The 16061-nt window shown below is 48.8% G+C and overlaps 1 protein-coding gene across 2 annotated transcripts; it reads right to left on the bottom strand.

Moving 5' to 3' along the window:
- Positions 1 to 308: 308 nt before the first annotated feature.
- On the bottom strand, positions 309 to 14385 carry RNF122 (ring finger protein 122). 2 transcript variants are annotated; one of them, XM_070598494.1, is made up of 6 exons: positions 13545 to 14385; positions 8373 to 8529; positions 3361 to 3406; positions 3010 to 3051; positions 1681 to 1763; positions 309 to 1401 (listed from the first exon to the last, which is right to left on the bottom strand). In XM_070598494.1, exons 1-6 carry the CDS (start codon positions 13567 to 13569, stop codon positions 1287 to 1289), a joined length of 468 nt encoding a protein of 155 aa, XP_070454595.1. In that variant the 5' UTR covers positions 13570 to 14385; the 3' UTR covers positions 309 to 1286. The 2 variants fall into 2 exon arrangements, with proteins under 2 accessions (XP_070454595.1, XP_070454596.1); XM_070598495.1 differs by having other exon boundaries at positions 1681 to 1760; positions 13545 to 14019.
- Between the last annotated feature and the right edge of the window lie 1676 nt (positions 14386 to 16061).

Here is a 16061-nt window from a genome sequence, read left to right as displayed (position 1 = left end):
AGTAGAATTCTATTAACTTCAAGTCTCAGTTAATGGAATGCTGTGGTGGCATACACCAGCTTCCCTTAAAAATATTCTAGAAATCAGATGAATGAGCCTGGCTTAGTCCAGTCTTAGAATACACTGATGTTAGTCTTACCCCATGTTTTACAAGCAATAATCTAATACCAACTTTTCATTTTAGAGATTAGGAACTTTTGTGTGTGTTTGATCTGAGTATGGGGAAGTCGGGAGAGGCAGTTAGAGAACTTTGTTCCCTTTCTTGGCAGAAAAGGGCAGCAGACATGGGCCACAACCAGAGGCAAAGATTAGAGAAACTTGTTATTAAATTTAATTTTCTTAAATACATACCTTTCTCCCACCCTCACCCACTCCAGGGAGGAACGGAAAACCCCCACCCCCTCCACCCAGGGGATCATGTGTATAAAGCCTGAGATGGTGAGGATGCAGTATAAAAATACTATTTACAAAGGGGAAGAAGGTATCTGTTGCTACCTTAACCTTCAGACACCCCCATCCCCAGGCCCCTTTTGCTCCTGGGTATCCACTTGAGTGTAGAACAAGCCCTTCCTCTAGGGGGGCTCTCAAACCCCAACATGGAGTAGGAAGCTCTGAGATTAGCTGAGGAAGACAGGGAATGGATAAGCACCTCAGATCCTAGCAGGGGGAGGGGATCTGCCCTCTATCATCCCGTAGTCAGCAGGCCGGCCGGCCAGCCTTTGTTTCGATAGGTCCCATGTAAACATTGACTTTCCTTTTATATGTCCCTGTTCCTCCTGATTTCCTACCCGGCCTCCCTCACTTCCACTGGAGGCACTTGGTTCCTCCATCTTTCCTTCTTTCCCTTCTAACTTTCTTACGGAAGGAGTGGGGAGGGGAGGGGAGGTCACGGGTGGGGCAGAGCCCATCTCATCCCCTCTTTTAGGTCAGGGCAGCTTGTCCTCACAAGGGGAACTCTCAAGAGGTGTACTCCAAGTTCTTGGCCAGATAGAGGTGGCTTTCTTTCCCCAGAGCAGGGACAAGGCAGGTAGATAGTCCAGTACCAGGATACAGTGGTTTTGAAGGGCAATGCCATCAGTACTGAGTAGCAGGGAAGAAGACTTAGGAGGCAGAAAGGTGGGGCAAGACAGTCTCACCCTGATGGTGGGAGACCAGCCCTGCACTACCTCCCCTTCAGGTGAGCATGACCGTCACCACCCAACAGTCTTGTTCACTGCAGCTATGCAGAGGGACCAGGCATCCATGAGGCAAGAGGTCTTCTGCAGGCCTTGGTGTAGAGACAGCACTCACACCAGCTCATCCAATAGGATCCCGATGCTCTGAGCGGCCTCTGAGGGACCAGCAATGGGCTTGTTACACATAGGGCAGACACAGCGTACTTCCAGCCACTTCACCAGACATCTGCGGGCAAAAGAAGACCTGTTTTTCCCCTAAGAAGATTCCCCAACCTGCTCCAGCTGTCTCTCATTCATAGAGCCCAGCTGCTTCTCAAAACAAGAACATCCCTATCCTTGCCCCCATCTAACCCCTCTGGCTTGCTTGGTGTCTGGACAGGATGCAGGGCATTGCTGGCAAGGGGTAGATGGGAGGGGGTAGGGATTTGGAAGTTCTAGAAGATGCTCCCTGCTTATTGCTTTCAAAAGGCACCCCTGGATACACATCCCCAGTGTGGACACTTACTTCCGGTGAAAGGCATGTTGGCATGGGAGCACACCTAGCTCGTCCTTCCCCTTGAAGTCTTCCAGACAGACTGCACAGGTCTGCTGTGGAAAGAAAGGGGGCAGTGTGAGAGGAGATGGGGAAGACTCTCCTTCACTCACGCCGAAAGCCATTATCTCCTCCCTATCCAAGAAAAATAACTCTAGCACAATCTCCTTAACAGCCAGAGAAACTTGAGTCATTTCATAAAACTACACTGACAGCATGGTAGCCATTAACCACGTGACTGTTTTAAAGGTAAACTGACCATAATAAGAAGAAATTAAATTTACTTCCTCAATGGCACTAGCCACAATTCAAGTGCTCAGTAGGCACATGTGGCTAGTGGCTTCCATAATGGACAGGGCAGATAGAGAACATTTCTGTCGTCACAGAAATTTCCACTGGGCAGTGTTGTTCTAAAAGAATGTTTTTTAATCCTTTCTATCCTAGAACATTTGGCAAGGGGGCATTTATCAGTAACTAGAGGTAAGGATAGCGGTATGGTATATAGTTTACTTTCTTTAAATCCAGCTCTGCGTCCCTCTATAGTAATCCCCTCTATCTCAGCTGGATTACTCTTCCAGAGCAGGGCTTAGGAAACATCTGAACTTGTGGAGATGTAATAGCGGACATCAAAAAGAGGCGAAATGAGGCCATGTCTAGGCAGTCTCATGTCTAGCGATACCTGTGCTCCTCAGGCATGCAGACAACCACAAGCACATTGTGCAAGACAGTCATCTGTGGTTACGGAAGGAAGCCTTGGGAAATGAGTTAGGTGACCTCAAAGGCACAGGTGGGGAAGCAAGAGGAAATGGCCTATTCCTAAAGAGTCAGTGTTGAAGGGACCCAAGGAGTCGGGGTTGGGGTGAGGGTTAGGGGGGAACAGAGAAGACCCACAGCGATGGAGACACGAGTTAGTCCCATAGTCTGCTAGGATAGTGTACATTCAAGGGTAACTTCTTTAGTGAAAAACCAAGACATGGGGTCTGAAATGGGGAAAGTTAGCTGAAATCTGCATGGAGTGGTATGACCATCCTCCTCTTAAATCTTATGCCTAGCAGGCTTCCTGGGGCCCTGTGTCACCACTTACTCAAACACTTCCATGATCCTGTTTTCTGCCTGAGCTGGTTCCAGACACAATGAATTCTACACATTGATCACCTGCTGGGACAAGTCCTTTTATTTGGCTCAAGGAGATACGAAGCAGGGACTTAAAAGGTTCCTGAAAGGGTCCAGGCTGAGAGCTAGAGAAGGTGGCACTTGCCCTACCCCGCTGGGGCCCTCCCACGTGCTGCCCCAGACACTCACCCCATATAACTGTAACTTCTTAGCATCACCTTTAAGCACCACCTGGGAAGAAAGAAGGAGGCATGGTGTCAGAAGGAACCAACCACAGGGGCTAGGTGGTATCAACCAATGAAGGGATCCCCAGTCCTGCACAGGAGTCCCTCCCTCTCCCTCCAGTGATGGGCAGGGCTTTGGGCACTGCCTGGCTCAAGGCAGACTTGAGGACGTGAAAGGAGTTAGCCTCAGACAGGGCCAGAGGTGAAGCCAAGGGGGATGCCAGGCCAGGCCAGCTGACGCTTGCTTGCCATCCTTTCCTTTCTTGCAGGGCAAGTGGAAGAGGAGGAAGTCTCAGGGAAAGACGTGACAATTTACCTCCTTATATCCGTATCGTTCACTCTGTGCCTGGTTCCGGAGCTTGCTGGGGGAGAAAGAAAAAGGGGAGAGAAGAGGTTACTGTGCTTCTGTACAAACAGAGCCATTCAAAGTAGGAAAGGCAGGCAGGCTGGCTGCTTGGGGATTCTTCTGGGGGTGGGGAGGGGTGCTCCCACAGGGATGTCTTGCCCTGGATGCTATGGGGTATGGTTTGGACCTATGCAGGACACCCAGAGTGGAGTAAGGACTCAGACTCTTACTCAGGCTCAACCACCTCAAAACTTACTGCCAGGTCCCACGGATTGGGGAATTCAGTGGCAGAGCACCCCGAATAGTTCATTCACTCACCCTGCCATTTCCCAGAAGGTAAATTCCTACAGGCTCCCAATCTACACAGATCGACAGTTGCTTACTGAGCGTACAGAAGAAGTTAGATATTCTTAAAAGGGATACACCATTAAGTCAGGGTAGCAGGATAACTAAGTCTCTGTTGAACCCGGGGAATTTTCCACCCAGAGAACACAAGTATTCTAGAAGCAAAGCACACTCTTCCCTTCACACTGCCAGGCAAGCACAGACGATCCCTTTTTTGTTTTCTTCTTTTCGTTTCAAGCCGGTGGCCTGCATACAGCCTAACTCTCAATAGCCGAAACATGGCATGTTGTTACTAATGGCAACAGTGTACTAGTTATTGAGGACTCGCTATGCATGGACCCCCGCACTAATGTACTCACATACGTTCTCATCGATCCCAAACACTGCTAAGAGGGAGATACTCTCCTTTTCACAGAGGAGGAAAATGAAGTCCAAAGAAGTTAAGTAACCTGCCCAAACGTCAGAGCCAGTTGGCAGCAGAGTCTGGATTTGAATCAAAGTCTATCTTATTATAGAGCCTGAGCTCTTTAACACACAATGTGGCTTGCTTCACCAATTAGGTAGAACTAACATCATGGTCCTGAGAATATGACCTGGTCTTGGGAAACACCCTTTCAATCAGCAACTGCAACTCTCTGAATGGCTTGCTATGCAAATGGCTGGGACCACATATGCATACGCATATATAGCTGTCTTATTTTCAGTGAAGTGAAACCTTCTGAATTCTGCAGGCAGCTCTATGGCGTCGCATATGCAGAAGCCGGATGGGGCTTTCTCTCTCACTGACCATTCTATCACAGGTCTGGGATATTGGCCTGAGTACCAAATCCAGCTAACCACTTGTTTTATAGGGCCTGTAAGCTAAGAATGGCTTCTATTCTTAGATGGTTGAAAGCAGAAATCAAAGGACTATTTCATATTATGTGAAAATTACGTGAAACTCAACTTTCAGTGTCCATAAAACTTTATTGAAATACAGCCATGCTCACAGTTTACATATTGTCTACAGCTGCTTTTGCACAGTAGGGGTGGGTAGTTGAGATAGAGATCGTACGACTGCAAAGCCTAAAGTATCTTGCAGCAAAAGATTGCTGACCTGAGTTAGAGGGGGAAAGTCTCACATCATAAGCCTCAACCAAAGGGAGTGAGATAAGACGCTCCATGGGCATCACAGAGAAGCAGAAACTGCCACCAGAGTGGTAGAAGATGCAGAAGGTGGGGCAGAGCCATGCCCAAAGCACACCCAGGGAGCAGATAAGAAAGATAAGTCTGCCAGCCACCTCCATCGTTCCTAACAGGAAGTCAGGGGACCTGGCAAGGCCATCTATGCCCGGAGCCTCCTAGGAACTCCGGTCCAAGTGGACTCCTGCCATGAGGTTGAGGCCTGGACAGCACATCCACTGGTCCCCTTCCTCTTCCCTCATTGGAGGGTTTCTGGTCACTGGAGGGTTGGACTAAAGGCCTAACCAGGGCTCCCACTGTCCCATCCTTAACATGGCACGTTCATAAATACACACACATCTCTGTCCCCACTTTCAAATGAGGGGGGCAGGGAAGGATGCATCCAAAGCTTAAATGAACAACTGTTACCTGACGGACATGGAGTTAAGCTGGGGAAGGAAGAAAGTGTTCTTATTGCTCACAGCTGCCTTCTGAGGGTGACGCTGTTGCTGTTACCAGTATGTACAGAGTAAACAAGGAAGTGGTGAGGAGCCCACTTCTTAACTCAGAGAATGAGCGGATGCCACGCATCTTTTGAGCATCAACTGCCTCACCTGCAAGGCGGCTATAACTACATAGTGTGTACAGCACCTTTCTGCTTGCTGTCTAGGATGCCAGGGGTGCCCTCCTTCCCCACCCTCATCCTTTTTGTCTGCCTGGCTCCCTTTAATGGTCTTACCCCAGGATCCTCCAGAAGCTTCACTCTCAGAGCCCAGGACTATGGGGACAGTGAAGTGCTTTAGGGCTGCACCTTCACCCTGCATGTAGATTTCCAGATCAGGAAAGTATACATTCTGAAGAAATGCAGCCAAAAAGGTTGCAAGGGAAACAAAGCAAAAAGCAAGGACCCTGGGCCATCCCAGCAGGGGAGGTAGTGCCAACAACTCTGGACAGGTGGCCTTCTCAGCTGTTGGGTGAGCAAAGCAACTAAAAATATCCTGATTTCAATGAGACCATTTCTAGCCACTGCCAGCGGGCTCTCCCTTACTTCTTTTCCCTTTTGGAACAAACAATGCAGCCAGGTCCTGAAAATAATTGTTCCTTTCCTGCCTATTTGTACTTCCCTGGCCCCTCCATCCTGTGTGGGGCAGAGGTCGCCTGTTGGGGGTGGGGGGAGAATGAGCGAGGGGCAGCTGGGGAGTGGAGGCTGGCCTTGGCTGATGAGCTCACGAGGTCAGGAGTGGGGGCCGGTCATGGGCCTATTTTGGCTGAGGAGGAAACCAAGAAGCAGGGAGAGGAAGTGGCTTCTGTGCTTGTGTGTCTTTCTATATATAGACACTCACAGGCTGCCACACACCAGCGAGCCTCTGGAACCATGAAACTCCAGGGTCGACAGGCTTTGGGCAGGCTGCAGAACAGAGGGCAGGGTGGTGAGGGAGCAGGCTACTGCAGAAGGGACAGGTGGTGCCGAGCAGCCCCACCGTGGGGAAGGCTTTTGGCATCATGTGGTTCCCGCTCTGCTCTTTTACTCTGGCCAAACGAAAATAAATCAGCCAGCCTGTCTTTCTGCGGGACCCCAATGTCTAACTGCAAGGGGGTGGCCACAGATGCCACAGCTGCTCCTCCACTTCCCGTTCATGGAATAAGAATCAGAGAAGGCAAATGTATGGAATCTGATAGACTAGCTAATTGTCACCAGACTAGCCCACCTCTCTCTCTTCCTTGATGTGTGACCTTGGGCAAATCCTTTAACTGCCTGAGCATGAAGTTCCTCATTTATAAAGTGGCTTAAGCCCGAAATGGGAGGGATGTTCTGAGCACTAAGTGAGTTAAATGTTTTACAAAATGCTGACCTCAACGCCTGGCACACAGAGGCACTTGGTAAGAGTAGCTAAAAACTAAAGATTACACGTATTAGTGGCAGATTTAGGAAATGAACCCTGGTCACCCACTTATGGGCCCAGAATGATTTTCTAGATTTTCTTCACTTGACCCCCTTTGCAGATCGGCATGTGTGCCTGTGCATGTGTGTTCCTGAGCGTGTGTGCCTGTGTGTGTGTGTGCATGTGTGTGTGACAGGACCAAATAGAGTTGGTTTTACAGACTCCTCCCAGCATCACACATAAATCTTTGGTATTTGGTGTGTCTCTATCTTCTGTCTCTGGGAACTGCATAAATTGCTTGAGATGGGGAAATGGGGGCGGTTGGTGGTAGAAGAACCTGAGTTTGAGGAAGAAAACTTAGGCTTGGGGAAGGGGTGCAGGGACACCAGAAATCTACCCTCACCCCTACTTAATATAGATGCAAATTTTAGACTCCACCGTACAAGAGGGAAAAATCAACTACTATCTTCTCTGCAGATTTTTAAGTGGAAATTTCAGTCCTAGGGATTTTTCAAAGTTCTGAAAAAGAAGAGGCCCAAGGCAGTGGCTGGGAGCAGTGGGGAGCAGGGCCTGAGGGCACTTCCTCTTTTTAGAGGGAGTCTTCCAGCCTCAGGAATATGGACAATTGTCTGCCTTCCCTCCGGCCTCCTTCCAGGTGAAGCACTCACACTGACCAGGACATCTCTGTAGGCAGCCAGAACTTCTTTTTCTTTCATCTTCATTTACTTTTCTTAAATGATTTGATCAGACACTAGCCTAGACCCTAGCTGACGTCTACTCAGGCACCAGGTAATATGTGTATGGTGCGGGCTTGGTCATCACGGTGGCTCTAGGGACCACTATATGTTCCACTGGTCAGGAATGCTCAACACTCCCCAACATCCAGGACAGACCCATGCAATGAGGAATTGTTAATACCAACAGCGCACCCAAGTCAGAAACACTACCCTAAAGACCAGTCCTGTCCCAAATTTTTGGCAGAAAACAGCACCAGCTCCCATGTCTTTCAACAGGAAGTGAAGAAACAGTTCCTGGAGCTTGGCTGGCCCTGCCAAACTCAAGTCCTTCCCTGGATTCCTACACAGTAAGAATAAGTGATGTTTTTAGACTTTTCACTCTCAAAAATAAGAACTTACAAGGCAGAGTAAACAAGCAGCTCTCCAGATAACAGTTTGCTAATATTAGTATCTGGCAGGCTGACAAAAGGATTTCCCAGAAGGGCAGAAGAACATGCCCCTCACGTAACTGATGCCCATCTATCCCTGGCCACCCAGAGGCGTGAGTGGGGAGTAGAGATGGTTACGGGACAACCAGTGATATTATTTGGTCAGACGGTAATTCTAGGCAACCTCAGAATACTGGCCAAGGAGTAGGATGTAGCTCAACCCATGGTGACCTTATATGCTCTGGGACAACTTGATAGGCTGATGTAAATAGAAACACCAGGCCTCAGGGGCCCAGGGAAGGGCAGGCTAAGCCCTGTGCCCCAGTGGGAGGCTAGTGACCCTGCTGTGGGAGCCTCACACGGCTCACTCTACCTGTGGCCTGCCCCTTCCTGACTCCCAATCCCAGCTCAGCCAGTGAGCCACCCACCTGATAAAATAGCAGCAAAAGATGAGGCTGAGCATGAAGATAAAGATGCCTGTGCCAAAGATGACCATGTAGATGTTGAGAGGAAGGTCTTGGAAACTGATGGGTGGCATTGAGCAGGACTTGTTGGTACTAACCAGTCCCAGGCCGCAGAAACACCCTGCAAAGAAAGGGGAAGGAAAAATTACATTACGGGTGGAAATTTACCACTGGAGCTGATGGTACCCTGTGGCAGCAAGGATGTAGGGAGAAACGGCAAGTTCTGGGCTCCTAAACTAAACTAGATCCAGGATCCAGGCAATGGGCAGAAAATGGAAAACTCAATTCCATCAGGTAGAAGCCCATATAGTGTAGTAGCAAAATGAAGAGGCTGAGGTGAGTAAAAGTATATTTGTGTTCCAACTCCTCCTCTCCCTGGCTATGTGACCTTTAAGAAATTACCAATCTAAGCCTCACTTTGCGTATGAAAACAAGCAAAACACAGAGACCACTGAAAATGATGGTGTAAGAAACATGCTTTGTAAATTGCAAAGTGGAGTTGCAAAGGTCATTTGTCATTATTAAGCCACCTGCTCAGAAGAAAAGCTGCACTAGGACCAGAATAGAAATTGTTCACTCCAAGGCTGGGCCAGCATTCCAGAGAGTGGCAGGGGAGCTGGGGGGAAGGGCAGCTGCAGCTTACTTTTACTGGCCACCTTCCCTCTTTCTACTCAAAGCCTGGACTACGTGCAGTCCCACAGTGGCAGTGGCATCTCCTGGAACTTGTTAGAAATGCAGAATCTCAGGCCCACCCCTGATGAAAATGAATCAGAATACACATTTTAACAAGGTCCTCAGCAGATTCCTAAGCATTCAGCGTGGGAAGCACTGGCTAGCTACTAGATGCTTTCCTTTCTCACATGAATCAGGGCTTGATCCTGATTGGCCTACCATTCGGGGTAGTCACCTTCCCCTTGCCAGGGTTTGGCATTGAGAAAGGTATGTGACAGGGTTATGGCCAAAGAAACAAAGAGAAGATCTGCAGGAAAAGGAAAGACTTTTCTTTTTTTGTTACATCTCCCTGAAACACCTGGAATGGTGGCAGCCAAGTTTTAGCCGGAAAGAGAGCAGTTCAATATAAAGCCAATGGCTGAGGGTGGCAGAGGGGCCATGGAGAGAGGCGGAAAGAGGAGAGAATATTCCAGTTGAGTTGCTGGATTAACTAATCCTGGAGGCACTCTCCATTTTGGGATTACTAGTTCTAAGACTTAGTAAATTTTCTGTAATGTTTAACAATAAAGAAACAAAAGGATATAAACAATAAACCAGTTGAGTGTTTTTTCCTGCTTGCAGGGAAAAATATGATAGTGACTCAAAAGTAAGCATAAAACTCTTGGACTACAGAAAGTGGTGAGACGAGAAAACTAGAATTTACCATATACCTGCTACATCTCAAGCACATTCTCATGCTACCAATTCAATCTTTGTAATGCCACAGTAAAACGGCTCTTCTCCCACCAATGGGAAGACAGGCTCAATCATTAAATAACCCATCTGCAGTCAAACAGCTAAGAAGGCCTGGCTCCAAAGGACTCTGTATTCAAGGCTTCAGCAGCATGGGTTTTAGGCAGTTTCCTGACATCTTGGTTAGGAGCCAGAACCCATTAACGTACTTCGGAATTCTATGTTATAATTCCCAATGCTACCACAACTCAGCAGAAGACTGGGAGTCATCTTTGACAATGTACATCTCATTCCTCTTCATCCCCCAGATCAATCCAGTGGCCGTATAATGAGCCTCCCTCCAAACCTGTTTCAGATTTGGTGCCCAATTCTATTGCCAAGTCCCTATTTCAAACAGATTTTGGGCCCAATTCTATTCCAAGTCCCTATTGCAGACACCTAATTGATATCTGATCCCTCCTCTAATTTAGCCCACATGTCTGACATATCCTCCCACTTGGTTTCCAGGATCTGTTTCCCAAACTCATGACTGGCCTCAAGTCCTCTGAAATAGGCATGAACTGGGTCCCCTCTCTCAACCTCCCCTGCTCAATGTCCTCCTGCATCACCCCATGTGGACCAGTCTCCTCACTATGTCTTGCCCAACCTTGTCCTCACCTGTCTGTCACCTCTGTTCATGCAGCTTTACCTGCCTGGAACTCTCTCCCTTCCCCATCTCCACCAAGCCTGGTTTTGTGATAACCCAGTGACCTCTTTCTTCCTTGAATTCTATAGTGCTCACAGCCTATACCACATATTCTGGCTCTTGCATAGTCAGCAACTGTCTTACACGGCCTAGGTGTTCCTAGCATTAACTTCATTTAACTCAAACATGCATTAAGCACTGATTATATGACAAGTGCCAAAAGAGACACTGAACACTGCAGATAAAAAAAGCAAAGAAGAATGACTGGCTGATTTTGCCATCTAGAGAAGGCAGACACAAAGGTTTCACCATCTTGAGTGAGGCAGCATAGCAGAGGTGTGACTATAATCCTGAGATCAGAGATGAGAGCCCTAACAAGCCTGAATGCCCCTCAGTCTAAGGACAGCAACTTGGACTTTTCTATATGCTCCAGTGCCTTGCCTAGTATTTGGCTTGTTTTTGATAACTAGTTAACAGATAACTGGTTTTCTCCACACAACCTGATACCCTTGGCAAAGTAAGGAAACTGATGTCGGGGAAAATTGCCTAAAACTGTCCTTGGCTAACGGATGACCAGTCAACTAACAACTGTTGTTGAGGGCCTGACTTATGCACTGACCTAGACATTGTCGGGAAAGAAAAAGTGAAAGTAGCAGTTCTTGTCCTGAAAGACTTTTTGATTAAGTTGAAAAAAATTAAATAACTAGCTACTAAACTTTGCTATGCCTAACAGGAAGCCCTGGCTTCTAGGCTCCAGCAGGGATTAGAAAAAAAGTTTTTACCACCTCTCCACCCTCCGCTCAAATATTTGCTCTCCGTAGGCCAAAGGGGATCAATTTTCCATGAAGACATCATGGTGGCCTGGCTAGAGAGGAACAACTTCCAGTCTGCTCTGGAAAAGGGCCTCATGACTCCCTTCCAGGAACTGTGTCAATGCCTGGGAGGTCTTCCTCCCCACCAGGCACATCTCCCCAACCCCTGCCTCAGCAATATTTGATGCTCCAAGAGGGTCGAACCCCCAAACTGCCTTGGCTCTCCATGCACCTTTCATGAGCTGGAGCCTGGTATCTTCAGGGTCCCAAAGAACCTCATTTGGTTTCCTGTTCTGAGATGTCGCAGAGCAGTGACAGTGGGTTTGCAGAGGGTATGTGCACGCATTCTGCAGGCACTATGGCCTCAGCAGTCCTCTGATCAGTTTATCCTGTCCATCTTATCTTGTCTGATAGACGCTTTCCCTGGGGCTCCAGGATAGAGCCAATGAACTTGGGACTTTATGGGATAAAGAAGTGGGAATGAGAGGAGTTTCATAGCCACGAGGAGATGGTCTATTTGCTTGTATTACAATTAAAAAGACATGGCAAAATATATTGGCTAAAAACTGAAAGTGGAGTCGTTCTTCCTCTAAAACTTACAAGGACAGAATACCAACCCCAGGAAAGGGGGGCTCCAGATATTTTTCAGAAAGGGGTGGGGGAGGGATTGCTTCCTCATTTGGAGTCAAGGAACAGGATCTCTTAGTGGCTTTAAGTAGTGAAAACATAAAGCAGCAAGTCCTCTGCTAGTCTAAAAACCTCATGAAAGAGGGCTGCCCAGAAGAAAGGCCAGTGTTTCTGACAGCGGCCTCGGTTCTTCTCCTGAAGTCTCTGTTCCATTGTCTCAGCCGACCTATGAGAGCCTTGACATCAGAACGTCTCCTCTCCGTGAGCCGGCTGGGAGCAGGAATGACGTCAAGAGAAGGGCTGGCCAAAAAAGACCAGTGGATCTGGGAAACGCTTCTCTTTCCCAGTCAACGGGAATCTCTCCCAGATGCTGGGATGCACGGTCCTTCCTCACCCTCCATCCTCCTCCCCCTCCCGCAATGCGGGGCTATCACACACAGCTTGGTTCATTTTCAGGAAATTAGATCCTACCAGCCAAGAGGAAGAGGGGGGGTGGAGGACACTTCATACACATGCTGCCCAAACTCTGCCTTAAAACAAAAGCCTCTTGAAATAATTAATCCAAGATCTGGCAGGAGTCTGCTCTCAAGAATGGATTCTCCCCCCACCCCCAACAGCCAGCCTGCCATACTCGAAGATAAGGCCAGCTGCTTCCCTCCCCCCACCCTCTTCTCCAGAAACTCTCCAGGCGTTAGAACTATGCGGTCAAGACCGTAGAGCCATTGGACGGTCTCAGTACCCAAAGTTTTAAACTGACCAACTCAGAAAGGCACTCCTTTCAGGTAGCCTGGGTGAGGAATCAGACCCAAACCCAACCTGTGTCACCTGAACCGCCAAAAAGCCTCAGGTGAGATGAATTTGGCATCACCCAGGCCGGAGGGAGGGGAGGGAATGGGGTGGGAGTGGTGAATGGGTCTGGAGGTGCTGCTACCACCGACCTCGGGAGCTAGTACTGTAGTCTGGTCTTGGGGTCAGAAAGCACAGCCCCCGCCAGGCGAGCCCTGCACCCAAGGGGAGCCGGGCGCCGAGATATCTGCAAGGCTTTATCAGTTTAATAAAGCCACGCTCTTTAATCCGGCGTCTTCGACAGGCACAAAGCCCCCTAACAGTCAGCACGAAGGCAACAAAGACGCGGGGACGGCGCCCCCACGCCCCGTCCCGTACGCTGCATTGTATACATATTTAAAATAGCCTGCAAAGTTTCAGGCCGGGAACTTGAGCTCCCTCTAGGAGATCCCAGCCCGAGCGCGGATTTAATTCTCCTCCGACAACCACAACAAAGAGCAGAGTTTGAGCGCACAAAGGCAAGGGAAGGGGGTAGAAGAGCGAAGCCGCCACACAAAGGCCGCGGACCCCTCGGCTCCCACGCCCCCCGCCCGCCGCACGTTCAGAGACCCTTTCCGGCCCTGAGTTAAACCTGGATTTTTTTCAAAATCCGCGCTGTGCATAGCACAGTTGGGCGCCAAGGACGCCTTCTCGCCCGTCCCATTTCATGAGAAACTTGGCTCAAGAGGGAGAAAGAGCCCTCAGTCTGATCTTCAGGCTTGCGCACCCCTCCGCCTCTCCAGCCAGCCCAGCGCCCGCTCGCCCTCCCGCCCGGGGACTCACCGTTACACCACTGGAATGGGTGCATCAATGACCTCTCGGCTGGCTTCCTCGGGCGAACGAACGCAGGCAGCGGGTAAGGCGGGCGGGGTGGGCACCGGCTTGTGGGTCCGCGGCAACCGCCTTTCTCGAGAAGTCGAACTCCCTCCGGAGTGCGGGGCTTCGGCAAGACCGGTTTTAGAGCAACAAAGAGGAAAGAGGAGAAAACAAACAAACAAACCCAAAGTCCCCCTGATCAAAGCAGCACAGAGGAAATGCAGGAGAGACCCCGGGGCTGGGGGAGATGCGGGGCGCCCACAAGCTTTCGCCCCGCGGAGGAGGGAAAAGCCTTGGCGGGCGGCTCCGCTCAGGTCCCAGGGCGCGAAGGTGCGCGGCAGAAGACTCCGAAACTGACACGAGCCGCGCACACCCCCTCCCCGAGAGTCCCCCCTGGCCCCGGGAAACTCCGCCCCTGCCCGTCACCCGCCCTCTGGCCAATGGGAGCCTTCCTCCTGGCCCCGGGTATTATTTGCAGATCCGCCCCCCTACAGAGGGGGAGCGTCTTTGCTCCGGGGCGCCTCCCTCTTCACCTTCCCAGTCCTCGGGAAACTTAAGTCCGCCCAGGAGCGCGCTGTGCCGGGCGATGGCCGGAGCAGGCGGGGGCCAGCCTCCTCCGCCCAAGACCTGGAGGACGCCGAACAATTAGTGCCACATTGTTTTCCTCCTCCAGATCTTTGACTGCTTAGCATTTCTATAGCTCTTTGAGAAGCCAGTTCTGGGGAGGCGTTCCATTTCTGCTCGGTGGGCAAGGACTTGGTCCTGGGTGGCGGCTAGCACGTGCCTTTGCTCTGTGCGAAAGGGGAAACTGAAGCAAGACGGTAGAGCAGATGAATTACAAAAGTGAGATCTGGCCAGCCCCTCATTTCACAGACAAGGAACTAAGGTCTGACGCTTCAGCTTAAGGTTGACTTGTCAGGCCTCCACGCTCCTGACTAGCAGAATCAAACCCAGAAATCGATACTGGCACCACCTTTAGAGCAGTATCTTCGGCATCTAGCACCGCGAAGGTGTTGAATAGATAGTAGTTGGAAGAAAGACTGAATCTCTTAATTACCCGTCCAAAATGCTTTCTTTTACCTGACGTTGCATCGTTTCCTTATTTCTTTTTCTTTTTGTCTGTTTTTCTGTGTTTCATTTATTAGAATACATTCCCCGCGAGCCTGCTTTGTGTCAAGTACCGTTGCACCGGAGACCCATAAACGTCTCGGAGTCAGCAGTTTCTACTCTCCTGGGGTTTACATTGTGTGAGGAGACAGTAATCAAGCAAGCAAACGAATAAGAATGACTCAGTCTAATCTTCCTGTTAAACTTAACCTGTTAGTTGAAGGTGATAAATACTTTCCCTAACTCTTAAATAAGATTATGCATATGAGTGCTTTGTCACTTAAAAGCGTGATGGTTAAGGCATCAGGTGACTTGCCCAACATCACATAGCAGTCTGCAACAAATTGTTTAGCATTTCATTATGTAATTGTCTTAAAACCATTGTTTTTCTTAGTGAGCTAGTCTGAAAGGGCATCTTGTACAGATCCAACTCATTTCATCTCCTAAGTGGATGATTGCAAAACCTCTTAGGTGGAAGACTGCAAAAGCTTCCTAAGTGGCCTTTCTGATTTTAATCCATGTCTCAGACCTTAGAGTCCACGAGAATGACTGTTATGTTAGAGGTGTTACATATGCAAATTCAAGGCCTGGAGCTTAGAGATTCAGATTCAGTATTAAAGGTGAGGCCCAGAAATGTTCATTGAACATGGCTTGTCCCCCAAAATTCTCAGGCAGTTATGCTGAGAGGAATAATGCTCTGATCTTCCTCTCAAGTCCGTCCTCTCTGCTGGCTCCAGACTTATGTTTCTAAAACATCAATTTGATCATTTATTTCCCTTGCTTAATAACTATTGGTCCCTGGTGTTTACAGGGTAAAGTGAAACTCTAGATTGTGGTGTTCAAATCGTTCCAGTCTGGCCTCGGCCTGTTTTCTAACACCAGTGCACTCTTCTACCCTACACGCTGTTCATCAGCTATGAAGCTTCTGCTATTGTTTCTTGAACACAGTATATTCCCTCTGGACTGTGATTTTGTACGTAGTATTTCTTATGTTTGGAATGCCCTATTTACTTTCTGTGCCTGACATTTGGTAAGATTCGCCTAAAAATTCACCTCTTCTGAGGCTCACCATTGTCATCTTTTCCCTCTCTGCATCTCTTTCAACGTGTTGCATGTACAGTGTAGTGTGCTGTGGGATGATAAAGATAATTATGTGATTTCCTGAATTTGATCCCTTCATGAGCCCTCCTCTTAAGTGATTTTTCAAGAGTATGAACCACTTTTGTGGTGGTTCCAGGGTCTGGTTCATTAAGTATTTTTGGAATGGATGTATGTACATGCCTGTGTATAAATTACCATACAATTGAAGCCATGTTCTAAGTACAGGGTAGAGGATTAAAAAATATGTATAATTATTACTTAGCCAATAGTTCTTTC

This window comes from Equus przewalskii, chromosome 28 (genome assembly GCF_037783145.1).
Source record: "Equus przewalskii isolate Varuska chromosome 28, EquPr2, whole genome shotgun sequence".
Lineage (NCBI taxonomy): Eukaryota > Metazoa > Chordata > Mammalia > Perissodactyla > Equidae > Equus > Equus przewalskii.
Note: the sequence above shows the minus strand (reverse complement) of the source record. Positions and strands in the feature narration are given on the sequence as shown.